Source organism: Rana temporaria, chromosome 5, assembly GCF_905171775.1.
Source record: "Rana temporaria chromosome 5, aRanTem1.1, whole genome shotgun sequence".
NCBI lineage: Eukaryota > Metazoa > Chordata > Amphibia > Anura > Ranidae > Rana > Rana temporaria.
In genome coordinates, this window is record NC_053493.1 from 250,802,422 (window position 1) to 250,829,849 (window position 27,428).

Genomic DNA, 27,428 nt, shown 5'->3' on the forward strand with positions numbered 1-27,428 from the left:
CAATCTACAAGACACCTTGAGTAGAGGACAGCGATGGCCGCTATGACTGCTCTTACTGTGCCTTTTGTATAAAAGGTTTTCATGGTAGTAAAGCAGGTAGCCTTTAAATAAATGCATGGAAATAGTAGTATGTTTTCACATGTGAGGAATCTGGCTTGTGCCATTTTTGAATGTCCAAACAGGAAAAGGCTACTGACCATAGATGGTGCTGACATAAGCAGAGGGGGAAGTATGGTTGGAAAGCGGTTTAGAGAAAACGGAATCCAAGGTGGAAGTATACTAATTAATATTAAAAAAAAAAATATATATCTTTTTATTTGCTTCTCTCCAGCACTTTCCTACTGGCAGCCATTTACTACCACAACCAAAATCCAGTTGCAGCTTCTGTTTTTTGGTAATACTAACGTAAGCTCATGTTGCTTATGCTTTGATAGTTTCAGTTATTAGATAAGTGTTTATAGGCATACATATTGTATAATATAAATATTAGCCATGATTCCTTACAAAATCAACAGCCTCAAGCTGACAGTTGTTTGGTGTCAAAGTCCACTGGAACATGGTATAACTGGTATCTTATATAGCCCATAGATGACACATTTCTCTATACGTCGTTCACATAAATGTATTTTCAAATTTGGTTTTCTTAAAAAGCAAATTGGTCAGCTTTGCAGGAGACTTGCAAAATATAGTGTGCACACTAGCTTTGATGATACAATTTGGCAGATGATGTTTCTGGAGAAAATCTTGAGCAACGACAGTTTAGCAGGGGATGTAAACGAAATAATCTTTGCGCACATCAACGATGACCACCATACTTGGAGATCCAGTCCGTCCTTCCATGCACTGGCTGAAATGGTTGAGGTCGGTTTAGCACAGCAAGGTTTTTATTTGCTGGCTTGAAGGGAGGGCCGGGTAGCTGAGGCCGCACACCTTTTGTTTTCCACATGTCAAAATCTAAAACAGACAGGAAATATCAGTCATTAGACAGTAAGGCTATGTATTGCACTTCTCAACTACCATGGCTTCTGCAATAAGGTAATAAAAAGGATCGTAAGAGATTGGAAAAAAGGAATGCATAGTTCTGGTATTAAAGTGAAATTTCCTGAATATCTCTTGTCCTAAACATTAGTGGTCAGTCTTTTCAGCTACAGGGATATTATTGACATTAAAGACTTCCGCTAAGAACTGTTTACCGTACTTCTAAATATATTACCACAAAAAAAAGTTCACATTTTTTTTCCCTCTAAATTTCAGTTCCACTTTGTTCCAATATACCATTAACCACTTCCCATTCTAATTCTCTGAGCCGCCGTGTTTTTACGGCCTCCGCTCCTCTTGGCCACTGGGGGGCGCGCGTGCCCGCCGCATCACTGGGATGCCGATGCGCGTGCCTGGCAGGCGGCGATGTCCGCCAGGCTCCCGCGATCGGCGGTTACAGAGACAAGGACGTGGATCTGTGTGTGTAAACATACAGATCCACGTGCTGTCAGGGAGAGAGGGGACCGATCTGTGTCTCTTGTACATAGGGACACAGATCGGTCACCTCCCCCAGTCAGTCCCCTTCCCCCACAGTTAGTAACACTAGGCAGGGTACACATTTAACCCCTTCCTCACCCCCTAGTGTTAACCCCTTCAATGCCAGTCACATTTATACAGTAATTAGTGCATATTTATAGCACTGATCGCAGTATAAATGTGAATGGTGCCAAAAATGTGTCCGACGTAATGTCGCAGTACCAATAAAAATCGCAGATCGCCGCCATTACTAGTTAAAAAAAAATAATAATAATAATTCTGTCCCCTATTTTGTAGGCGCTATAACTTTTGCGCAAACCAGTCGCTTATTGCGATTTTTATTTTTTTTACCAAAAATATGTAGAATACGTATCGGCCTAGACTGAGAAAAAAATAAATAAATAATTAGCTATTTATTATAGCAACAAGTAAAAAATATATATTTTTTTTCAAAATTGTCACTCTATTTTTGTTTATAGCGCAAAAAATACAAACCGCAGAGGTGATCAAATACCACCTAAAGAAAGCTCTATTTGTGGGAAAAAAAGGACGTCAATTTTGTTTGGGAGCCACGTCGCACGACCGCGCAATTGTCAGTTAAAGCGACGCAGTGCCGAATCGCAAAAAAGTCCTTTGGTCAGCAAGGGGGTATATGTGCCCAGTAAGCAAGTGGTTAAAGTGGTTGTAAACCCTTACAGACTACTTAGACCTACAGGTAAGCTATACATACTAGCTCATTATACCTTTGTCTTGCAGGCTTTTTTTTTTTTTCTAGAGGAGGGTTTACTTTCTCTTTATTGTACCTCTGTTGCAGAAGAATAAAAGCTTTCTATGTTTTCTAGTACAAGACCTTACCTCAGCCCTTAGTGGTTCCATAGAAAAGTTCATGACTTCCTGGTATGTAGATATAGGACATAAAAACCAGTAAAAAGCAGGAAGGAGTTTACCAGCTGACCTCATTAGCACACACCAACTATGTTTGCACTTTTCACAGCATCTCCGCCATCCCTCCAGGCGTGCATTTGCCCGGCTTGTCAATGTAGGCGACCATGTTTGCACTGCATCCTAGGTGCCCAGGCCACATGCTAGACTCTCGGGTCGTGGGTTGGACACCCTAGATGTAGTGCAAGGGCCTGTCTGATTGAATATAGAGTGAATGGTTGATGGATGCAGGGTGTGTGTGTGTGTGCCAATGACCCCTTGCTGTGTCTTGCTGGTTTTTATGGCCTGAATCTACATACCAGGAAGACATGAACTTTTGTATGGAACACACCAGAGGTAAGGCCTTGCACTAAAAAAACCTGAGAAATATTTTATTATTCTGCAACAGAGGTACATTAATGGTATATTGGTACATAGTGGAGCTGAACTATAGAATAAAAAAAAAAGGGATTTTTAATAACAGCTTACCTGTAAAATCCTTTTCTTGTAGTACATCACGGGACACAGAGCAGCATAGCCATTACATATGGGTTATATAGTGTACCTTCAGGTGATGGACACTGGCACTCTTCGACAGGAAGTTCCCTCCCTATATAACCCCCACCCATAGTGGGAGTACCTCAGTTTTGTAGCAAGCAATATGCATCCCAAAATTCCCCATAAGAGGGGTGGGAGCTCTGTGTCCCGTGATGTACTACAAGAAAAGGATTTTACAGGTAAGCTGTTATTAAAAATCCCTTTTTCTTTATCGTACATCACGGGACACAGAGCAGCTTAGCCATTACATATGGGATGTCCCTAAGCAATGCTCCATGAGGGGAGGGAGACAACCAGAAAAAAACAAACAGGAGGTGCCACCGGACAGGAGGAGGTTAAATTGCGGCCTGGAGGACCGCCTGCCCAAAAGCTGAATCAGCGTTCCTCCTAACGTCCATTTGATAAAATTTTGCAAATGTGTGGACAGACGACCAGGTTGCTGCCCTGCAGACCTGAGCCATAGAGACCTGGTGATACGCTGCCCAAGAGGCACTCATAGCTCTAGTGGAATGAGCCTTAACCGATAAGGGTGGACTCTTCCCCTTCAGGCCATAGGCCTGTATAATTGTCTGCTTAATCCACTTTGAAATAGTGGCTTTAGACGCTGCCTGGCCCTTCTTGGGCCCTTCTGGCAGAATGAATAAGACGTCAGTCTTACGAATCTGGGCTGTAGCTTCCAAGTAAATTTTTACAGCTCTAACTACATCCAAGTAATGTAGTAACCTCTCTTCCTTAGAAGAAGGCTTTGGAAAAAATGATGGAAGAATCACATCTTGATTAAGGTAAAAATTAGACACCACCTTAGGCAGGAAGGACGGAAGCGACGGCAAAACGACCCTGTCCTTATGCAGTAATAAATAAGGTGCCTTACATGACAAAGCTGCCAACTCCGACACTCTTCTGGCGGATGCCATGGCCACCAGAAACACTAGTTTCCTAGTCAAAAGGACCAAAGGGATCGCGGACAAGGGCTGCCTTTGCAAGGCCGATAGAACCAAATTTAGATCCCAAGGATACAGGGGAGCTTTAATCGGGGGATTCACCCGAATGACACCTTGTAAAAAGGATTTCATTAAAGAATGGGCAGCCAAAGGTCTCTGGAAGAAGACCGACAAGGCAGACACCTGCCCCTTGATTGTGCTGACCGCCAAACCTTTTTCCAATCCCAACTGTAAAAACTCCAGGATTCTCCCAATGGCATATTTGCGGGGATCCCATTTCCTGGTCTCACACCAATATAGGCCTTCCACACCCTATAGTATATTAACCTGGAAACTGGTTTTCTTGCGTTTATAAGAGTGGAAATGACCTGCCCTGAAAGGCCTCTGTTTCTCAGAGTCAGGGCCTGTAAGGCAGGATGGTAGAATGGCCCTTGTGAGAGGAGGTCCGGACGTAGAGGGAGGACCCAAGGCTCCTCTACCGTCATCCTTTTTATCAAGGAGTACCAAGGTCTTCGGGGCCACGATGGGGCCACTATAATCGCTGGCTTGCGTTCCCTTTGAATTCTGTGAAGAAGACGGGGTAGCATCCGTATTGGAGGGAAGGCATAGATTAGCGCAAACTGATGCCAAGGGCACACCAAGGCATCCATCCCGCAGGCCAATGGATCCCTCGTTCGAGAGACAAACTTTGCTACTTTGGCATTGAATCTGGACGCCATAACGTCCACCTCCGGAGTACCCCACTTCCGGCAGATGTCCTGGAACACTTCGGGATGGAGGGACCACTCCCCTGGGGACATCTGTTGGCGGCTGAGGAAGTCCGCCTGCCAATTGTCCACCCCGGGGATAAAGATAGCTGAGATGCAGGGGACATGGGCTTCTGCCCATGAAAAGATCCGATCTACCTCCCTCTGGGCTGCCTGACTCCTGGTGCCGCCCTGGTGGTTTATATAAGCCACGGCAGTGGCATTGTCGGATTGTACCCTTACTGGGGAGCCCTGCAGAATCTCCGTCCAGCCCAAAAGAGCCAACCGAGCTGCTCGGATCTCTAAGACATTTATGGATAGGGCTGATTCTGCCCTTGACCATTTCCCCTGTAGGGTTAAATCGTCTAGGACTGCACCCCAGCCCGATAGGCTGGCATCCGTGGTTACTATCCTCCATGAGGGGGGACTGAACGATCTTCCTTTCAGAAGATTTTTTGGGACTAGCCACCAGCACAGACTCTGTCTTACCGCATAGGGAAGAGAAATGGGAAGATCCAAGGCCTGGAGTCTTTTGTCCCAGGCCGTGAGAATTGCTCTCTGTAGCCTCCGAGAATGGATCTGGGCATAGGGCACTGCCTCGAAGGTGGCCACTAGCTTTCCCAACAGGCGCATGCAGAGGCGTATAGATGGCCTTGTGCTGCTTAGGACTATCTGGATTAACTCCTTTATCGAGTCTACTCTGGACTGGGGCAGGAAGATCCGTTGTCGTCTTGTATCTAAAATCAAACCTAGATACTCCAACCTTCTTGTGGGCTGTAAGGCTGATTTGTCCCGGTTTAGAACCCAACCCAGGGACTCTAGGCAGTTTACTACTAGCAACACTGCCCGATTTAAGCCGGCCGCTGAGTGGTCGACTACCAGAAGGTCGTCTAAGTAGGCCATGACCAGAATGCCCTGTTCCCTTAGGATGGCTAACACAGGGGCCAGGATTTTCGTAAAAACCCGAGGGGCCGTGGCTAGTCCAAACGGAAGGGCCACGAACTGATAATGCCGATAGTTTAGGGCAAAAAGCAGGAACCTGTAATGGCCTGGGAAAATCGGAACGTGCAGGTACGCGTCCTTTATATCGATGGAGGCCAAGAACTCCCTTCCTTGAAGGGCGGCCAACACCGAGCGAATGGACTCCATTCGAAAGGACCGGACTCTTAAAAAGCGGTTTAATGACTTTAGGTCCAGTATAGGCCTGACGTCGCCGTTTGGCTTCGGGACAATGAAGAGGTTTGAGTAAAACCCTTGTCCTTGCTCCCCTGCTGGTACTTCCATAATCACTCCTTGAGATAGGAGTCGTTCTAGGGCGGACAGAAGCGATGCCTGCTTTTGAGGGTCGCCTGGAAGTCTTGACGCTTGAAAGTGAGGAGGGGGAACTCCCGAAACTCCAGCTTGTATCCCTGCGTCACTGAGGACAGAACCCATTGGTCGGTAACTTTGGCCCCCCACAACTCCGAGAAGAACCGGAGTCTTCCCCCCACCCGAGAGAGTGGGGGCGCCCCTTCACAAGGCTGCCTTAGGGGCAGCTTTAACCGGCTTACGGTTCCATGGTCTCTTGTTCCCTGCAGCTTGCCCCTGTGGCCTGTTTGCAGCTTCGCGTCCAGGAGGCGGTCGATACTGCCTAGAGAATGAGGGCCCTGGGACTGGAGAGGTTGGACGCTTAAAAGAGGGACCCCGGAACCTTTTCTTAACCGGCAAGAGGGTGCTCTTACCACTAGAGATCTTTTGTATATATTTGTCAAGATCTTCTCCAAACAATCTTTCTCCCTGAAAGGAGAATCCAGTAAGGAGTTTCTTGCAGGGGGTTTCTGCAGACCAGTTTTTCAACCAAAGCAACCTCCTCATATAAACCAGAAACAGGGATAAGCGAGAAGCCTGTTGGATCGAATCCTTGATCGCGTCTACCGCGAAACATAAGGCTCTGAGCTTGTTGGGCTGGGAGGTCCTTTAGGGCCTGCTTTGCTTGGTCCTTTAAAGCCTGGCAGACGCCAATGGCGGCTACAGCCGGCTGGACCACTGCTCCCGCTGTGGCAAAGGATGCCTTCAATAAGGTCTCAAGCCTTTTATCCACAGGGTCTTTAAACATGTGGATATTGTCTACTGGACATGTTAAAGATTTATTGACACATGAGATGGCCGCGTCCACAGTAGGGACAGCCCATTTCTTCGAAAAACTCTTCCTCTAAGGGGTACATGACTGCGAACCTTTTGGGAGGCAGAAAAATCCTGTCTGGCTTAGCCCAGTCCTGAAATATCAGGTCCTTTAACAAAGGATGTACCGGGAATACCAAATTGGCTTGGGGCGCTTTCAGGGAGCCCAATGAGGATACTGCGGAGGCTAGAGGCTGAGGCACAGGTATCTTAAAAGCCAACCGCACCATATCCGTTAGGGACTGAACCCACAGTCTTTCTGCATGAGAAGCTGAAAAAGGTTCTTCTATTGTAGAATCCTCAGAACCTAAATGGTCCAGGTGATCCTCAGTCCGGTCTCCTGGATCTTCCAATTCGTCAGCGGAGAGGATATCCTCCTCCAGAGACTCAGACCTGGGAGACGGGGATCTAACCCGCTTCTTCCCTGACAAAGATGCCGTAATTAGAGCGGCTATCCTCCTTTCCAATCCACCCAAGGTGGAGGCTAACATCTCTTCCGTCACATAGGAAGGAGCTGGTTGAGTAGGGCCAGCCGTAGCACCTAGCAACCCTGATGGCTCACCTAAGACAACAACCTCCGGGCATTCCGGGGCGGTAGGGGCCGCTGGATTTTGGATATCCTCAGAGCCTGATGGAGAACCCTTTGGTTTTTTAACGGTCTTAGCGTTTTTAGCGCTACCTGCACCCTTAGGAGCCATAATATACAAATTCTGAGGCACTCCGCTAGTATACAACTGACTAATAGCTGGAGAAAATACACATATAATCCAATAAATGTGAAACAATAGGGTAGGGTAATGTTAGAGGGACTCCAAACCTCCCATAACCTATAAAAAGGGAAAATCAATACTGAGCCCCAAGGGCTTCAACTACCAGTCTGGTATTGACCCCCTAATGCTGGGCTAGGTGAGCACCCACTAAGTGTTCAAGGCGCTGCTTAGTACACAGGCTTTTGAATGCAAACTTGAGCCAGAGGCTCTTTTAGTAAGGTGTACTTCCAACAACTGCCACCGGGTGTCACTGTGCCAGAAGGCTCTGTCAAACCTTCCTATGCTGTACCAAGCATCGCTGCTCCGTGTCCCTCCACAGCCTTCACAGACTGAATAGCCCTCCAGGATTTATCCTCCCTGACGTGCAGGGAGGAGGAGCCGTCCGGCGTCACCCGCCCCCTCCCCGCGCGCAAACGCACGCCAGAAGCCGCCAGGGGAAGCAGGAAGCCATGTGGAGAGGAGCATCAGAAATGGAATTTCACGCCCCCTGAAACGCTGGAGCAGCAGACACAGGTAAGAAGGAAGCTTTAACTGTCTCCCTAATGGTATGGTTCCCTCTCTGTGGAACACACCTGCCCAAAGAGGCCCTCCTTGTGACAGAAGCAGCAGCAGCCTACTAGCCCAGCCAGGGGAAACGATACCTGGGTGCTTTGAGCCATCCCGTTTGAAAACTTTGTGGTTCTCCTTTGCCCATGCACAGAGGCATAAATAGGCTGCCCAAGAATCCCCTGTAGGAAGCCTACTGACAAACCAAGTTCCGTAGGCCCCCTGCTTACCTTTCCACGCCGCAGGGTATTGCTCTGCAAGAGGCCCAATCTTCCCCCTTCACCGTGGGTATGGTCATAGACCTTCAGGGACCGGGGTCTTAAAAGAACACCACACACCTGGACCTATACAGCACCACTGGCAACAGGTATTCTCTAGGTATAGAAACCATACCTGGAACCCAGGGTCCAGCCCTCCAAGGAGAGGCATTATAGGCAAAACCCCATCCACGAATTGGGGCCCGGGTACCGTCCACTTTGGCTATGAAGCACCTTGGACGGATCCTGTCAGCTGGCCCTGGTCCCAAGGACTACTACAGGCACAGCCTCAATGTGCACCAACACCTAAGACACTGGCGAAAAAACTGAGGTACTCCCACTATGGGTGGGGGTTATATAGGGAGGGAACTTCCTGTCGGAGAGTGCCAGTGTCCATCACCTGAAGGTACACTATATAACCCATATGTAATGGCTATGCTGCTCTGTGTCCCGTGATGTACGATAAAGAAAAAGGTGGCCTTTACTTCACAGAGCACTAATGCCGCGTACACACGATCGGTTAAACCGATGAGAATGGTCTAATGGACCGTTTTCATCGGTCAAAACCGATCGTGTGTGGGCACCATTGGTTAAAAATCCACGCATTGCTCAGAATCAAGCCCCCCCCCTAGTCTTGGCCAACCTTTTAGATGCCAACCTGACACATTGTAGGGCATGCAATGCCTCTTCCTACCAGGATGCTTTGATCCCATTTACTGGTGAGAAAACATTTGAGGGCTAGGATCTCCAGCCCTAGCTCATTGGTGGGACACTCACGTTGGGCTACCAAATTTTAGGACCCAATACTATGCTTTCTCCCCCCTTGTGGGGACTTTTCCTGGCAACATTGGGCTTCCCAGTGCTGAACCTTATATAGTTGGTTGCTTATACTGTATTTTGTATTCTCATCTCAATGTATTTTGAGTAGTGTGTACACATGCTGGATTTCATTATTCAAACAACTGATTTTTGCTAAGCTTCAATGAAGCTCTTGTGAAAGGAAACATAAAAAAAGATAAATCCTATATAAAAGTGTTGCCTATAACAACCAACTTCTCCCATTCATTTATATTTCATAAACTAGCAATTCTGCAATTAGCCAGAAGGCTTATTCAATTCTTTAGATTAGTCGTGGGCTTGTTGAGGTCCTTATAGGTTTCTCTGCCTAATTTCAGCAAGAATGAGTGTCATGAGAATGAAAAAGCACTACATCTTACATCAACAATGCCAATACAAAGAGAATTCTGTTTCCTGACTTTAAAATATTTTATGTGGCACACAAGTAACGCACTGTGAGCCTGTCACCAGGTAACGTAAAAGAAGTATAGAATAGAAAAAAAACTGTTAAATTCAGTTACATTTAAAAATAATAAGAACAGTTGATGTTTCTTACAAAACTCAACTTTTCCTGTAGAAAAAAAAAAAAGAACTTGTCCCCGCCCCTCCTAATTCCTGATTAGTCCTTCTGTGCCATTGGTGGACTCGCTGTGCAAAAGGGAGCCCCTGGAGAGGGAAAGACAAAGATTGACTTTACAGGAAAAGTCAAGGTTTGGATACAAGATTTGGCACCTATGGATCGGCTAATAATTTTTCCATGCTGTTTTCACTGAAGGCAACCTCTGTTTATGTACTTTTCACCTTCTTTTGAATTATCCAGGTGTGCAATATTCTTACTCTAGCACTGACCTACGCCATATATTTTTTGTATGTATATTTATAATGTGATATCTCTAAAATCTAAAAGTATATTTGTATCAAATCTTTCTAAAAATACATAACGACAAGACTAGGGAAAGAGGGTTAAAATACAGAGTGGAGATTACCTGAGCTATTCTCAGTGACTACCTTTGGGCAGCTGGGTTTAGGTTTAATAATTTTTGGTTTACCGTTAACAGCATCAATGGGTAAAGCTAAAGGATGAATTAAAAAGGACAGAAAAAAGAAAAACACAAATACAAGTTGAAAAAATAATGAATACTAGAAGTAGTAAGAAGACAAAGGGAAAAGTGCTGTGCAGCAATTAGAACTATTTGAAAACATGTCTGAATATGATGTCAATCAACAGTTTTCATACATATAAAAACATAACTTAGAAACAGTAGTTGATATGTGTTTTTTTTTATTCCCACTATTGGCTGTACCCACTTCAAAAGGTCCCCTACATGCAGGCAACCAATGTACTTAAAATGCTTGGGACACCACATTCTATATTGCAGCAAAGTACAATTAGGTAGATTCACAAAGAGTTAGGCCGGCTTATCTACAGATAAGCCGACCTAACTCTGAATCTAAGCCGACCTATGTTTAAGGGTATTCTCTAACAGAGATACACTTAAACATATCTAAGATAGGACGGCTTGCGCCGTTCTATCTTAGATTGCAATGTTTCTTTTGGCCGATTCTTCTGTGGGCCAGGTACATAGACGACATCCTCCTCCTATGGGATGGTGCCGAGATCAACTTAATACAATTTTTGGACGCCTTGAATATTAACAATCGAGGTATCCATTTGAGTCGTGAGGTAAGCCAGGAGAGAGTCAACTTTCTGGACCTGACCATTTCTGTCATCAATGGTGCCTTTGTTACTGCAACATTCTTTAAGGCTACCGACAGGAATGCATTTATCCCCAAAAGTAGCTATCATCATACATCATGGCTTAAATCTGTGCCCAAAAGCCAGTATCTCAGATTAAAACGCAATTGCACTGAGGATGCTACTTTTGTGGAACAATCTGGGGTTCTTACCCAGCGCTTTTTGGAAAAAGGCTACTCAAGTGCTTTTTTGTCCGACACTATGGCCGCAGTGCAGGAAGTCGATAGATGTGATCTTCTGACTGTTAGAACAGATAGAGATAAGGATAATAGGTTTCGCAATCCCTTTATCACCAACTATTCTTGCCAACATGCGAATGTAAAAAATCTGGTTGTGAAACACTGGCATATTCTTAAAAACGATAAGATCCTAGGAGGCTTACTACCAGACAGGCCACAGGTGGTGTTCAGAGGGGCACCTTCACTCAAAGATAAATTGGCTCCAAATATCTTGAACCCACCAAGTATGGATTCTAAGTTCTTTTCTGGCCTCACAGGCTACTATAAGTGTGGCAAATGTCAGGTCTGTTCCCTTAACGGTTGTAACTCTAGAAGAACCACTACCTTTAACTCCACTTGTACATCAAAAAGCTACGCCATAAAACCGTTTATTACGTGCTCCACTACTGGGGTAGTATATATGCTCCAATGCCCATGCGGGCTTCAGTATGTGGGTAGGACCAAGCGTCCCCTGCAGGTTCGGTTAAACGAGCATATTAACAATATACGTTTAGGCTATACTAAACATTCTGTCTCTAAGCACTATTTAACGGCGCACAATAGGAACCCCAAAAATACTATCTTTCTGGGGATAGATAAGTATAGCCCCCATTGGAGAGGCAGCCATCTTGTAAGATCTATCTCTAAGTTGGAAATGTCCTGGGTTCACAAACTAAAATGTTATACTCCCTTTGGCCTAAATATAGAGGTGGATGTTAACTGTTTTATAGCCAATGCTTAATTCAGGGTATATGTTTTGTGTAATTTTATACATCCATGTATCCTGTGTGTATATTTCTTGTTTATTCCTTACGAAAATGTTTCCAACTGTTAAATGTCCGAATGTCCTTTGTGCGTCGTCATGGGGCCATTCGTATGATTATGTTATGTTTTCTAGCTACTTTGAGAGTTGCGGACACTGGCGGAATGTAGGCTCGATGTGGTGTCTAATGGGTTAAGTCATTACCATGGGTGGGTTGGTATATTTCCTTTTTTTTTATGCTTACCATTTACCTGGAGTCTTATTGAATGGATGCCTGATCAGCATGGTAAAGTCCTCACGGGAAAGCTTACCATTCATATTACCTTTTATTCAATAAACAATCTGTTTTTTAATATGAATTGAAACTCAATTTGTGCTGGCCAATAGTGGGTGTTCCCTTATGGGCCACTGTAATGAAATAGCCTTTTTATATTTTTCAATTTTTATCTGTTTTTTTTTGGTATCTGTTTATGGATTGATGCCTGACCAGTATGGCACTGTCCTTATGGGTCATTTATCAATTTTAAATAATAGTTATCTTTATGATTATAATTTAATTATTTTTATTACATTGGATGCCCGATCACTTTGGTGCGTCCTTTGCGGGTTTCGTTCAGGGTGCAGATAGTTTGGTGGTTATGAAGGGTTTTTTGGTCTATGCAATATGACTATCTCTCTTCATTATGACTGCCTATGCGAGTTCTTACATTTGCAGAGAACCTAATGGTTCTGTCTAAGATTTTATATGGGCTTCTGTGCTTGGTGCTTATACCAATGTGGTTTTATCAATTTTTCAGATCCTAGCAAACCTTTTTGATTCCTGAGGTGTTGTCATTCAACATCTATATTATTGCGGGTATTGCGATTGGCTTAGAGTCAGTGCATATCAATTCTATTCGCCTTTGTTTATTTTTGCACAAATCGGGTATTCTGATGTAGTTGCCCTTACTTGGCGTTGGTTTTGCTCTGACTTTGTTCAGGCTTTCCCTCAGTCAAGATGTCCGACGGACCTTCGAATGCTTCACCACATCGAGGCTACATCCGACGTCCATTGTATTTATGCGGTGATTCAGAGCGCCGCCTGTATCCCGTGACCAAGTCCTATCGTGACGAAACGTTGGGAGGCGGCGTTCTGACGTCACCGCGTATTGTCTACCTGATACAGGCTGTGTATCGAGCGGGCCGGCTCATATTTTTACATACTTATCTACTATGCTATGTAAGTGCATTTTCACTTTTATTTAATATTAAACTAAGACGGTATTACGCTATGTGAGGTCTCTGTTTCTTATACCCCTGGATGACATATCGAGAGATGCATCTGTAAAGACACAGTTACCAGGATTTCATCGCTGTTGCTGTCTGTTGCTGTCTATGGGATATTATCCATCCATGTCTCTTATGCGCTGTTTGATCTCTTTTAATCTGGAGATCAATTATATTTGGTAAGAGGCTTTTATTTCGTTGGTGGAGGATCTTTCTGTCCAGCACTTTTCCTTGTGGATTGAGTTCATCACTTGGGAGATTTGAATTTACTTGCCTTTGTGGCGGGACTGATTATTCATTTGAACTTTATGTCACTATTTATGTTTATGCATCATTCATTTAGCGCGATCTCTTTCCTTTTTTGCATATCTACAGATAAGCCGACCTAACTCTGAATCTAAGCCGACCTATGTTTAAGGGTATTCTCTAACAGAGATACACTTAAACATATCTAAGATAGGACGGCTTGCGCCGTTCTATCTTAGATTGCAATGTTTCTTTTGGCCGCTAGATGGCGCTTCCATTGCGGCCGGCGTAGATTATTTAAATGAGGGGATATGCCGATTCACGACCGAACGCAAACGTACGCCAGGCCTACGCCGTCGAATTACGTTGTTTCCGTAAGGGATAGGCCGCCTAAAGTTAGAGCTATGCTCTAGTGGCCTAGCCAATGTTAAGTATGGCCGCCGTTCCCGCCGCAAATTTCGAAATGTTAACGTCGTTTGCGTAAGTCATCCACGAATCGGGAGTTACGTCATTTACGTCCGCGTCGAAATCAATAGGCCCATACGGCCTACTTAGCCGCAATGCACACTGGGAAATGTAGTCGCCCGGCGCATGCGCAGTGTAAAAAAACGTGAGGTCAAGCCTCATTTCCATACTACACGCCCGCCTCCCAGTCATTTGAATTAGGCGCCCTTACGCCCGCTCGTTTTAGGCTACGCCGCCGAAAATTTGAAGGTAAGTGGTTTGAGAATCACTACTAGCCTAAAAAATTTACGGCGGTGTAGCCTAAAAAGACTAGGCTAGGCCGTCCTAATTTTAGGCGCCCCTACGTGAATCTACCTAAATGTATTTGGTGTGAGCAGCCACCCTACAGCACATTGCAATTGATTTTAAATTGTGCAAATATATGCAAGGAAGAGCAAGAAAATACAGCCTTGTAAATCCTAATAAAAAGTTATAGTACATATACATATACTTAAGCTGCTTACACCATTCAACTACTTTTCATGTGTGCTACACTCAGGGCTCAGCAAGCAAAACTCAGAGATAGGGTTACTACAAGGGCCTCTGTTGATGGGCTTTGGGCTGTGTCAATGATCTAGTTTTAGACAACAGTTTAAAGCGGAGGTTCACCCTCAAAATAAACTTTCCAGCATCCTTAAAGCGGAAGTAAACCCATCAATTTAACAGTTTGAAAAAGCAGTTACATTCCTGGCATGCCGGGAATGCTAACTGTCACCTTGGTTGTGCTCTCAACCAAACTGTCAAACCATCCAATGGCTGGTGTCATAACTGATCACATGTGCAGCATCATGGCAGTTGAAGAATAAACAGAGGCCAAGACACGCCTTAGCAGCCGCCAATCAACTCCTCTTCGCTTAGAAACGCCCATTCCCCACAGGATTCCCCGCTCGGAGCCGGAAAACAAGGGCTCATATAACGATAAGTACAAATTAAAAAAAAAAAAAAAAAAAACAGCATACTGCAGATGTAAGGCTGGGTTCACACTACGGTTTTCCCGTCCGTCAGCCGCATACGATTTCAGTATTGAAAACGTACGGGCACGGAAGGGAAAACGTATAGATAGAGAATGCATTGCAAATCGTATGCACTCAGATGCATCCGGGTGCGTACGATTTGCTGGCAAAACGTTTTTTAAACGTACGCAAAACCGTGTTCAACCACGGTTTTGCGGTCGTTTTTAAAACAGTATGGCAACCGCATACGTTTTCCTTTAACATTAATGTCAATGGAAAACGTACATATGTGCGGTTCCATACGTTCCCGTCCGTTTCAGCCGCATACGGTTTTACATATAAATCGTATGCGGCTGACGGACGGGAAAACCGTAGTGTGAACCCAGCCTTAGCAGTATGCTACAGCTAATGTCAAAAAGTGGATTTTTGGGTGAACCTCTGCTTTAAAGTGGAACTAAGCCCTCCTATCATTTTCAGCCAAGCAAGCTTCCATCTTAGCCTCCGTTTGATCTTCAGTTGACATGAACTTGTGACAGTTCCATTCCCAACACTATTAAATTGATGGGTTTAGTTCCTCTTTAAGATCCACCTGAGATCATTCAAAATTCATTGACCTGATTTGACCAATTTCAAGCTGCTTTTGTATTCCCATAGACTTCTATGGGGAATGAAGAATTTATGACCTGAACAAAGGTGACACAGGCCCTAAGGCTTACTCTAGCCCAGACGCACGGGGGGGGGGGGGGGGGGGGAGTTCATGAATTCTGCACAAAGAAAATAGACCTTGTTCTAGAATCTTGTTTGATATCTGACATGCTTCGAAAAAAGGTCCTCATTAGTGGCAGATTTGGAGGTCACACTTTGCTCTTCTTCTACTGAGTGTTGGGCCTAATTTGTGAAGTTACCAGTAGATATTACTAGACAGGCCACATGCAGAGGCTCTGACAAACTGTCCAATTATGTGGGTCATTAAACGTAAATAAAATCAACCAATAAAGCCAATTATTTTGACCAATTTTAAAGTATACCATTAGGCAAACTTTTTTTCTCCATTTGGCCATAATAGAGATAGGTAAGAATCTGTTGGCTTTTTATTTTGGTCTGTGTCCCCATTGAGAACATTTACTCTCACCAATTGTAATGGAAACCACTTATACTGGGAGACAGACAAGGCAAGTGCAAATCCAACATGTTACAATCATCACCGTACAAGAATAGAGGAGATATTTTTCATTGTGGACACTTGTTCCATTAACAGATGCCAAAGTTTGAATTTCCCCAAATATTAGGAAAAGTTGCACTTATTTCATGTTGTGTTTCTGTTAACAGTAAATGGTGGGAAATCTCCCTTATGGGAATACAAAGGGAGCAATAAAAATCTGACAGGTTTTATTTCTTCTTTACTTTATCCAAAACTTAAAGATAAAATTGCTGGGTGATACACGCACTGCACAGTCCACTTGCAAGTTTTTTAAGATTTGCCAACCCATCAAATCCTTTTCACACCATTTGATGGTTGAAAACAATTGAATTGGTAGTGAAACAGATGTATTCCATCAGAGCATCAAAATGATTGTTTCATCAAACTCATCAGATACATAACCAGCATAAGATGAATAAGCAAGATCGAGCTTTTCATGTTGATTAGTTTATGAAATGTAATAATTTATTTATTATACTACTTCGACTATTTCTTTGCTGAATGTACAAGGACCTTGGATAAGTTGATGCAGCTTAAGGCCTATTTCACACTGATCAGTTTTTCCTCCATTTTTGCCTTACCAAAAGCGGAAGAAAAATGCATGACCATTAAATCCTACGGGCTCTTCACACCAGTCAGTTACGTTTTTAAAGTCTTGTTTGCTGCATTTTTGGTGCATGGTTGTGCACTAACAAAATGCACCAAAAACATACCTCCCAACTGAAATGAATGCACAACACATTAAAAATGCTGCAAAAACATGGCTGCTTTTTTGGTGTCCCATCACTTTTTTCACAGGTGCAAAACGCACCAGAAATGTGGCAAAAATGCATATGCAATTTTACTGTGTTTTGCAATAGAGCAGTATGAAAGCAACCTAAAGCAATTGTTTACTATCAGTATGATTCCAGATAGCCCCCCTGCCCTGAACTGTATCTGAGTGCAGCAAGATTTTTAAGACAGTGGATTGGCGTTATCTGGAACTCACATGTACTAACCCAGACCCATACACCACACCTCTCTTTCTATTACCATTATGGAAATATTTTTCACACACAAAATCTTACTTGTAGTTGGTGCAATCGCTGCAAGCTGTATCCTCTGTCCTGCTGATCCAACCTCCTTCTTGTAAAAAGAAGGAATGTATCCTGTGGTGTTGTATGTTGGACCAGCAAATCCTGCAAGTGTTCCTGGAAAGAGGAATTAAACTATCACATGACAATATCTTCCAAGATACAAATTTTTCAAGTTACCATTTAATGGATATGCATTTGTAATATCTGTTCAATGTCTTATGTTGGTTATGAGACTCCCAGTGTATGAAAATCCCCAGATATGAACAGAAACTAATGACAAAGTCAACTAAACAACTACATTTAGTTAATGTCTGCTTTAAATGCCCATGTGACCTACAGTATATCTGGTGATATTCTATTTTGTGAGTTCTAACATTTATATAATTTGTATAATAGTTTACAGTACCAGACTGATAAAATAGTTGGTTGCTCCTATCTATTAGTTCTGAACTTAGTCACTAAACAAAATCATAGTCACTTTTGAGAGCAAATCTGGGTAAATTAAATTAGTCTTAAGAGAGAGAGAGCCAGAGAGAGAGAGACTTGTAAAGCGCAACACATGCAAACTGAATCGCCTCTGGGCGCTGTATCCATTTCATGGGTAAGGAACCCCTTGACCTCAGAAGAGATGGGTTTTAACCTTTCTCCTGAAAGCCAAGCGGTCCGACTCCAGCCGGATGGTGGTTGGTAGTGCATTCCACAGGCTGGGTCCTTGGACTTTGAAATCTTCGATCTCCTTTGGACTTGTATCTAACTTTGGGTATCTGGAGGAGGTTTTGATTGGTGGATCGCAGAATGCGATTGGGGTTATGGGCTTTTATTTTTTTCGCATAGATATTGGGGGGCGTTTCCATGAATACACTTATGTATTAGACAGAGTGCCTTGAAAGTGATTCTGTCTTTTACTGGCAACCAATGAAGGGATCTCAGTGAAGGAGAGATTGATTCCCATGTTTTTTCCCAGTCACTAGTCGAGCGGCCGTATTTTGAACGACTTGCAGACGAGTGATTTGGTATTTGGGGAGTCCTAGATAGAGGGCATTTGCGTAGTCGAGTCTGGAATTGATGATTGTTCCCACCACGACTGCAATGTCCTCTTTCGGGATAAAGGGCGTGAGTCTGCGTAGTAGGCGCAGCAGATGGTGGGATCCGCTGACTACTGACCCTATTTGTGCATCCATTGTCATGTAGGTATCGAAAATGACTCAGAGACTTTTGACTTTGGTGCTAGGGGTGATAGTTTTACCCAGAATGGGTGGGGGAGTCCATGTTGACGCGGGGTGATTTTTCCGGTTAGCGTGAAACAGGAGAAGTTCTGTTTTCGAACCATTGAGTTTAAGATAACTGTTTGTCATCCAGTTATCTATTAGAGTGAGGCATTTCTCTAGTCCAAGAAAATGATCCTTTTTGTTGCAGATGCGGAAATACAGTTGTGTGTCGTCTGCATAGGAGTGGTAAAGTAACTTCTGGTTACTGATGATTTCAAAGAGAGGGCGAAGATGGATATTAAACAATACGGGCGATAAGGGAGATCCCTGAGGGACTCCGCATGACACCGTACGTTTTTCAGAAGTGAAAGACCCCAGTTTCACCATTTGTGATCGGTTTTCCAAGGAGGAGAACCAGGGTAAAACACCTTCAGCAACTCCGGCTACTTCAGCTAGCCTAGCCAGTAGTAGTCCATGGTCTACAGTGTCAAAAGCCGTGCTTAGGTCCAGCAGCATCAGGGGACAAGATTCTCCTTCGTCTGCGGCCTCTAGAGCGTCATCCCATATTTTAAGCAGCGCCGTTTCTGTTCCGTGACCCGGACGAAAGCCTGATTGAAATGGATCGAGTAATTTATGGGTGTCTAAATGCAGTTGCAGCTGTTGTACAACTACGTTCTCCATTACCTTGGAGAAGACATTTAGTGCTGTTATGGGCCTCCGGTTGGTTTAGAATTGGTTTTATTGTACCTTGTTTCAGCAAGGTGGGCACCATGCCCTCCTTGAATGATTGGTTTATGAGCTGCGTGATAGCTGGTACCAGTATATCGGCACTTTCTTTCAGCAGTTTAGTGGGGATGATATCATTGGGTGCTGTGCTATTACGCAGAGTCCCGATGATATTTTTAGTGGCATCGATGGAAATGGGTTTTAGAGTGAATTTTGGTGATTGCGGCATATTTATGTGGGTATTAGGTTTGTGATTTGGGGGGGAGTTGATGACGGTTCCATTTTGCTGAATACTTTCACAGATTTTTTCAATTTTATTAATGAAATAATCCGATAATTCGTTGCAAAATTCTTGTGAATCAGAATTGGGGGCCTCTAAACAAGCAGGATTCATAGTCTGAGTGACCAGCTTGAAGAGTTCTCGGGGGCAGTTAAGGGCATTTGCGATGATGTTGGAGAAATGATTTTTTTTGGCCGTGAAGATTTTTGTGATATTTCTTTGTTATTATCTTGTAAATGGTGTGGTTTTTATCTGAAGAGCACCTTTTCCACGCAGCTTCTGCTCTTCTACGCTCTTGCTTTAGCAATGTCAGCTGGTCATTAAACCAGCTGGAGTTGTTTTTCCGGATGCAAGTTTTGCGTTTTGGTGCTACTAAGTCAGCTGACTGTAGTAGCGCCTTGTTGATGGCGTCAAGTGTTTCTGTGGCTGTTTGTTTTTGTTGGGTTGTTTTTATTTTGTTCCCTAGTGTTGTTCTGAAGAGTTCTGAGTGGAGCTTCTTCTGAGATCTAGTCCAGTGAGTTGTCACCAGTTTTGTCGTTTTTTTTGGGCTGGCGTTTTTGGCGATTGTGAATTTGATGGCATAGTGATCGGTCCATGGTTGCGGCTCATTTCCCAGGATGTCGATTTCCAAATCTTGTTTGAAAATGAGATCGAGCGTATGGCCTGAGGCATGAGTGGGGCCTTGTATTAGTTGCTGCAGACCTAATCCTTAAACATTCTACACACAATTTTGAGAGATCATATAGTACAGACAGACTCATTCACCTTACAAAATGCTCAGTGTCCATCACCTCTGCCAATCCCTCAACTGGCTTTTGCCCACCCAATGAAAAAAAAAAAAAATCTAAATACCAACATACAAAGCCATCCACAACTCTCCCCCGAGCTACAACAACCATAACTCAATATATCACAAAACTGTCCTCTTCACTCCTCCCAAGACCTCCTGTTTTCTTTTTTATCCTCATCAACTCCTCCCATGCTCAGGTTCAGGACTTGTCCAAAGGCGCTCCCATTTTCTGGAACTCCCTACTACAAACTTTCTGGTTATAACCTATTCTGTCAGCCTTAAGGCGACCCTGAAATTTCATCACTTCAGGGAGACCTATCTCGCCTCTATCTAACAAACTAAAAACATACTTTCTTCATCAGTTAATTCCTCATAGTTATTACCTTTTGTAGCAATTGACCTTCCCTTTTAAATGATAAGATCCTATGAGCAGAGCCCCCTAACCCTTTTGTATTAAATCGATTTGTAACTGTACTGTCTCCCTTTACTTTGTAAGTGCAAACTGTTGGCCCTATATAAAATTCCCCATAATAATATAATAATAGTATGACATGGGATTATGTGCCTTATTTAATTAGCAAGGTATAAATGCATTGGCATTTTACAAATATGGTATCCACATCTATATTGTCATTATTATAGTTTAGGTAAAGCCCTACAATTAAACTTCTTACTCGCTACCTTCTGTTCAGTTAAAATATAGTTAAAAGTGTTTTATTATTGTAGCACCCTCATCCTAAAACAGAGCTACAGGTACATTTAGCTGTGCTGGGTGGTAGTTAGCCTGGCTAATTTGTTGTCTTTAGAGATCAAATAAGTTTCCTCCTAAACCTGTTTCAGTTGTGGTTTCTCCCTTTTGGCAATATGTGGCACTGTTGCCTTTGGCATTAGTAAGATGAGCTACAGTGAATTCAGGTTAGGAATAAACATATTTCTCAGCCAATCAGTACTGGCCACTATGACTGCTGGGAAAAAGTATTTATTTGGAGAAAGTCAGGCGATCTAGGTCTTCTCTGCCCAGACTGTGGTCTGGGTGGGTGTGTGAGGAACTGCTCCAGCTGGGTAGACCTGAAGCATGACCATGTGCTCAAGGTTCTGCAAGGGAGAGCCTGCTCATTAACTGGAGACAATGCTGAGAGGGATGGCGTTCTAAGGAAGCACCAAAGGTGACTCGAATGTCCGCCCTCTCTGTCTCTGGGGGTCACCACCAGGCCCCCTGAAATTGGGGGAGGCGCTACATTATCTTTGTTCCACAAGTGTAAAAAATACCTGTTGATCCTGCTAGTCAACTGACACCACAGTGCCTCTGCTGCACTGAAACCCCCCAAAAAGTTATCAGTCCTACATTTGTGTGTAAACTACAGAACACTTCCCACAAAGTTACGGAGAGGGGTAGGTCTTCGTTAGTCCTGCCCCTGGGTGATAATGCGGTTTCTCTTTTGTATACAGTACAGTGTTGTCACCCTAGGACATGAAGTTTGTTACTAATAGAATTGCCAGGTGAAAAAAAAAGAATCCAAGAAACTAAAGCAGCCACCACATCTATAGACTAGGAAACTTCAATATAATATATTGTGCTCTAGGGTTTATATATACTTTAAGCATAATTATTACCTGCATTGTTTCTGTTTAATGCCACTCCGCCATTAATGGGAGCAAGAGGTTTAGTTGACAGGGAACTGCCCCAAGTAGAATGGTTAGCTTCCTTATTAGTAGATATCAGCGTCACATTCTTGGGATTCATACCTAAATTTAAAAAAAAAGTATTTTATTGCCAAGCTGGTTTAATATAAAATGTGCAAAGGACCCCTACACACACAGCAGAAGAGAGACACACAGTTCAATTTCATAAGAGCCACAAAGAGGCCCAGATGATATTATTATACAGGGTTTATGGAGCATCAGTTTGCTCAGCGCTGTACAATACAATTACAAGTCAAATCAAATGGCTTAGGAGGGCCCGGTTTATGAGAGCTTACAATCTAAAAGGCAGGATCAAATGATACAAACCCTAAAGAGTTTCTTAAAGCTTTTTTGGTTAAATATACTTACCTGCTCTTATGGGGCCCCACTGCTCCTCCTCTTCTGTGTGTGCCCCCACAGCAATGCAGGTGCGCTCCCAAGCCAGGCTGTGTGCACCCATAGACACACACATCACAGCTTCGGCCCACCCCTCCATGTTCCCTTCTCACAGTATTTGGCTGACAGCAGCAGGAGCCAATGGCTCCTAATGCTTTCAGTGAAGCCTGTGAATGCAGGGAGAGGGAAGAGTTGAAGCCAGGCAAAGCGCTAGAACAATGAAGGACTGTAGGTAAGTGTTTAGGGAAAAGGGAGGGGAAGGGGGACACAGCAAGTATTAAACTTTTTTTTTTTTTTTTCACCTTAATGCAAGGAATGCATTATTTGTAAAACAGTTTTAGCTTTAAAACCACTTTACTAGGTGTATGGAAATTAAATTATGAAGAAGGTTAAAGTTCAGTTGTTAGAGAGAGGCGGGTTAGACTTCCCTAAAAAGAGATGAGTTTTCAGGTTGTCTAGAGGCGGACAAAGTAGGAGATGGCCAAACAGATTGAGGTAGAGAGTTCCAGAGGATAGGAGAGTCTTCATGAGAAGTCCTGAAAGCGAGTATGGAAGGAGGTGACGAGGGGATAGAGAGAAGGGGGTCTTGGTAGGAGTGAAGACATACAGTATAAAGATAAAAAGCCTTTACTATCTAGAGATGTGCACCAATGAGTTCAATAGAAAGCGTACCTACTCAGTTGCTCCAGGCTTAGTAAATGAGGTAAAGCTTTGCAAAGAAAACCCAATCATGTGCAAGGAAAATATTAAAAACAACAGTTTTGCTTGCACATAATTGGATGTCAGCAGAGCTTTTGCTCATTTACTAAGCTCTGGAGCCACTGAACTTTGCAAAGTACACAGTCTATTTGCCTTTAGTAAATCAACCCCTATGTATCTGTGTGAATTGGCGTTGGGCTTGTGTTAATGGCCACGGTTTTACATAATTTTAAGATGCTTTGGAGATCATTCAGATATCGTTAACAGGTGCATTTGACCTAAGGCTGATCTACTTCAAGCTTCAAAAAGGATATTAAAAAGTGGATGTAAAGCTGAGGCAAAAGAGTTAATAAATAGTGGGGAAAAAAATCATTAGTTAGCTGGGAACTGAGAAAGCGATGATCATTGGAAGAATGAATCAATTTACACCATCTGCTTTTGGTTGCATGTTTCAGTAATGTGTTATCACGTGAGTCCACACATTTACCAGTCAGCTTGGCAGGGCTGGCAGAACATTAGAACGCAAAAATAATATGTTTTCATGCAATGCCATAGACGTTTATGGACCTTATCCACTTCCTGTCAGGTCAATAGTATATTGACGTCCGGGAAGTGGTTGTGTTATCCTGACTGGACGTCTATTGACGTCCAGCAGAATAACAAGCCGGCGCACACAGCCCGGCGATCGGTGATGCGATGCGGGGTGTCAGTCTGACACTCTGCATCTCAGATCTCGGTAAAGAGCCTCCGGCACGGTTTTTTTACCACGTTATCAGCCACGTCCAATCACGGCTGATCACGATGTAAACAGGAAGAGCCGTTGATCGGCTCTTCCTCACTCGCGTCTGACAGACTCTCCTGACAGGGGGGGGGGGGGTCACGCTGATTGTTTATCAGCGCAGCCCCTCCTCAGATGGACCACCAAGGAAGCCGCCAGGACGCAATAATAGGCAACAATAAAAAAAAAAATTAGCACAATAGATGCAAATCAGTGCCCACAAATGACTGGCAACATGTGTAACATGAGCAACATGTCAACATGAGTGAAGTGATGCCCAGGAATGCCATCAGTGCCACTCCTCAGTGTCCAGTGCCACCCTCAGTGTCCATCAGTGCCACCTCTCAGTGCCCATCTGTGCCACCCATAAGTGCCTATCAGTGCCGCCTATGAGTGCCCAGTGCCGCCTATGAGTGCCCATCAGTGCCGCATACCAGCGCCGCCTATCGGTGCCCATCAGTGCCACCTCATCAGTGCCCATCAGTGCCCGTAATTGAAGAAAACTTACTTATTTACAAAAAAAATTAACAGAACAAAATAAAAACTTAATTTTTTTTTCAAAATTTTCTGAATTTTTTTTAGTTGTTGCGCAAAAAAAAAAAAAAAAAAAATCGCAGAGGTGATCAAATACCACAAAAAAAAAAGCTCTACTTTTGGGAACAAAATGATAAAAAAAATTGTTTGGGTACAGTGTAGCATGACTGCGCAATTGTCATTCAAAGTGCGACAGCGCTGAAAGCTGAAAATTGGCTTGGGCAGGAAGGTGCGTAAGTGCCCGGTATGGAAGTGGTTATAACACTGTAGGACAGAAAAAGAAACTGAGCAGGTGATATTTTCCAAATCGTGTTGCAAAACAGCAGAGATGTGAACACCATTTATTTAAAATGGGGGTGTCCAACCTTTTGACCTTCGTGGGCCACATTTGGAGAAGAGGAATTGTCTTGGGCCACACATAAAATACACTAACCAAAAAAAAACACAAGTTTTTGATCACCGATATAAATAATGTACCTATTTGTAATAAAAAATTTTTGTAATATGTTTTATTATAAAGGAAAATAAATTCTCAATGAATTCTCAAGGTGCTCATCAGATCTTTTCAGTCAAATTTTGCCCTTTGTGGGCTTTATCCTTAAATATTTGCGCACAAATATACAGTAGGTGCTGCCGAAAACTGATGACTCGACAAAAATCTACATTTTTAAGCAAGTTTGCGATTTTGTGTTGGGCCGCACTCATAGCTGTCTTGGGCCGCATGATTTATAACATTAGGACTATGCATACACACACCGCAGTATACCACACCAGTACAATGTGAATGGGGCCCAACAATTGGGCATTATTTCTACTGTTCATATGGCAGTTTGGCACAACAGTCTATTGCAAACAAATGTTATGACTACCAAGGTACATATACATGCAGTCATGGATATGGCATATACCCCCTGTACACACAAACATTTTACATGTCATAGAAAAACGGTTCATTCAGCCTCCCTCCATATCTGACAAAGTGTGTACAGAGTACAGACCATCCTCCATGCTTCAATTGTGGCTTATGTAAATCAGCCAATAATGGCAATATGGTAAATAATGATTACCTGGTAGATATCTTGCTTGTCTGAGGTAATGCTGTTTGGCAGACAATGTTTTACCAGAGTCTGTTCTTGCTGTAACCATATTTACACTTTTGTTTAAATCAGTAGAATCTGTGAAGCTAAAAATGAAGCAGTATTTAGTGTACAATGCATTCGACTATTCACATTAAAGCTCCACAAACACCGCTAAATACGCAACTTCTATACATACAGTATATGAGAGCCGATTTACCTGCCAATTTTGTTGTCCAGCTTATCATGAGATTTACAAATCCCTGCTACAAAACCAAGTTGGTGACCTGACTTTTCTCTGCTCACCTTAACCACTTGTCCACGGGAGGACGTCATATGACGTCCTTGACTTTGTGCGTGATATCTGAATGATGCCTGCAGCTACAAGCATCATTCAGATATCGCCGTCTTCAGCTGCCGATTCTGTGCACGATAAGAACGAATCCAAGCTGCGGTTCCGCCACTTGATCGTTCTTATAGGAAGCTGGAGGGGACGTCCCCCCCCCCTCCCGCCGCCATCAGGTGCTTTCCCCCGGGCTCTCCCGTGCCATCAGGGGCCCGGAGAGCGAATTGGTTGGCGCTGCTGGAAAGCATAGAGATGACTGGTGACCAGGTGGTCACCAGTCATCTCTATGACCGTCGAAAGGCCCGGGCGCGACGTTATGACGTCACGCCCGGTACCCGGAAGTAAACAAAGCCGCAATCGCGGCTGTCGGCGTGTGATCTGTGATTTTTTTTTCATCGATTTCATGCTTGTAAGCCTGGAGGAGAGATGTGGGGTCTATAAGACCATATTGAGGACCTGTCACACTGATTCCTATTACAAGGGATGTTTACATTCCTTGTAATAGGAATAAACGTGATAAAAAAAAAAAAATTGTAAAAAAAAAGTGTAAAAAAAAATAAAATAAAATGTTTTTTTTTTCAAAACGCCCCTGTCCCCGTTATCTTGTGCGCAGAAGCGAACACGCATGCACGTCCCACCCACATATGTAAACGCCGTTCAAACCCCACATGTGAGGTATCGTCGCGTGCATTAGAGCGTGTGCAACAATTCTCGCACTAGACCTCCTTTGTAACTCAAAAATAGTTAACTGTAAAAAATGTTAAAGCGTCACCTATGGAGATTTTTAAGTACCGAAGTTTGGCACCATTCCATGAGTGTGCGCAATTTTAAAGCGTCACATGTTAGGGATCTATTTACTCAGTGTAACATCAACTTTCACATTATACAAACAAATTGAGCTAACTTTACTGTTTTGTTATTTTTTAATTCATGAAACCGTGCGAGAAAAAAAGTTGCAATGACCGCCATTTTATTCCCTATGGTGTCTGCTAAAAAAAAAAATATATAATGTTTGGGAGTTCTGATTAATTTTCTAGCAAAAAAATTGTGATTTTTTTCATGGAGAGAAGTGCCAAAATAGGCCCGGTGGACTAGTGGTTAAGCAATATAGCTAGGTCATCTCTCTGCCTTCAACCTAAAACTAGACAGGGAAGAAGGAGCAGCAGCAGATGGATGAGGTCATCCCTCTCCTTCCATCTGCATGTTTATGTACTGATCCTCCCTCTCCATTTTTTGAGTGAAGATGTATAGGAGGATTGCAGAAAGCTGATATTAAGACAGTACTTTTTTAGCTGTTTTTTTTATTATCATCATCATCATCATCATCATCATCATCATCATCATCATCATCATCATCATTTAATGGCTAAATAAAACACAATAAACGGATTTTTTTTAACCACTTCCATACCGTGCCTATTCTGGCACTTCTCTCCTTCATGTAAAAATCATATTTTTTTTGCTAGAAAATTACTCAGAACCCATAAACATTATATATATATATATTTTTAGCAGACACCCTAGGGAATAAAATGACGGTCATTGCAACTTTTTATCTCGCATGGTATTTGCAGAATAATTTTTCAAACGCTGTTTCATGAATTAAAAAAATAACAAAACAGTAAAGTTAGCCCAATTTTTTAGGATAATCTGAAAGATGATGTTACGCTGAGTAAAT

At 43.3% G+C, this 27,428-nt stretch overlaps 1 protein-coding gene across 3 annotated transcripts in view; it reads right to left on the reverse strand.

Moving 5' to 3' along the window:
• Positions 1–302: 302 nt before the first annotated feature.
• Positions 303–27,428, reverse strand: part of MAK (male germ cell associated kinase) — a 98,324-nt gene continuing 71,198 nt past the window's right edge. For 2 of the 3 annotated variants that reach the window (XM_040353714.1, XM_040353715.1), the window contains exons 11-15: positions 25,396–25,511; positions 21,853–21,984; positions 17,226–17,348; positions 10,238–10,324; positions 303–954 (exon numbers count right to left, since the gene is read on the reverse strand). In XM_040353714.1, coding sequence (XP_040209648.1) covers positions 797–954; positions 10,238–10,324; positions 17,226–17,348; positions 21,853–21,984; positions 25,396–25,511 — 616 coding nt within the window. In that variant the 3' untranslated portion in view covers positions 303–796. The remainder of the gene's footprint in view (positions 955–10,237; positions 10,325–17,225; positions 17,349–21,852; positions 21,985–25,395; positions 25,512–27,428) is intronic. The other variant, XM_040353716.1, reaches the window with a different exon arrangement.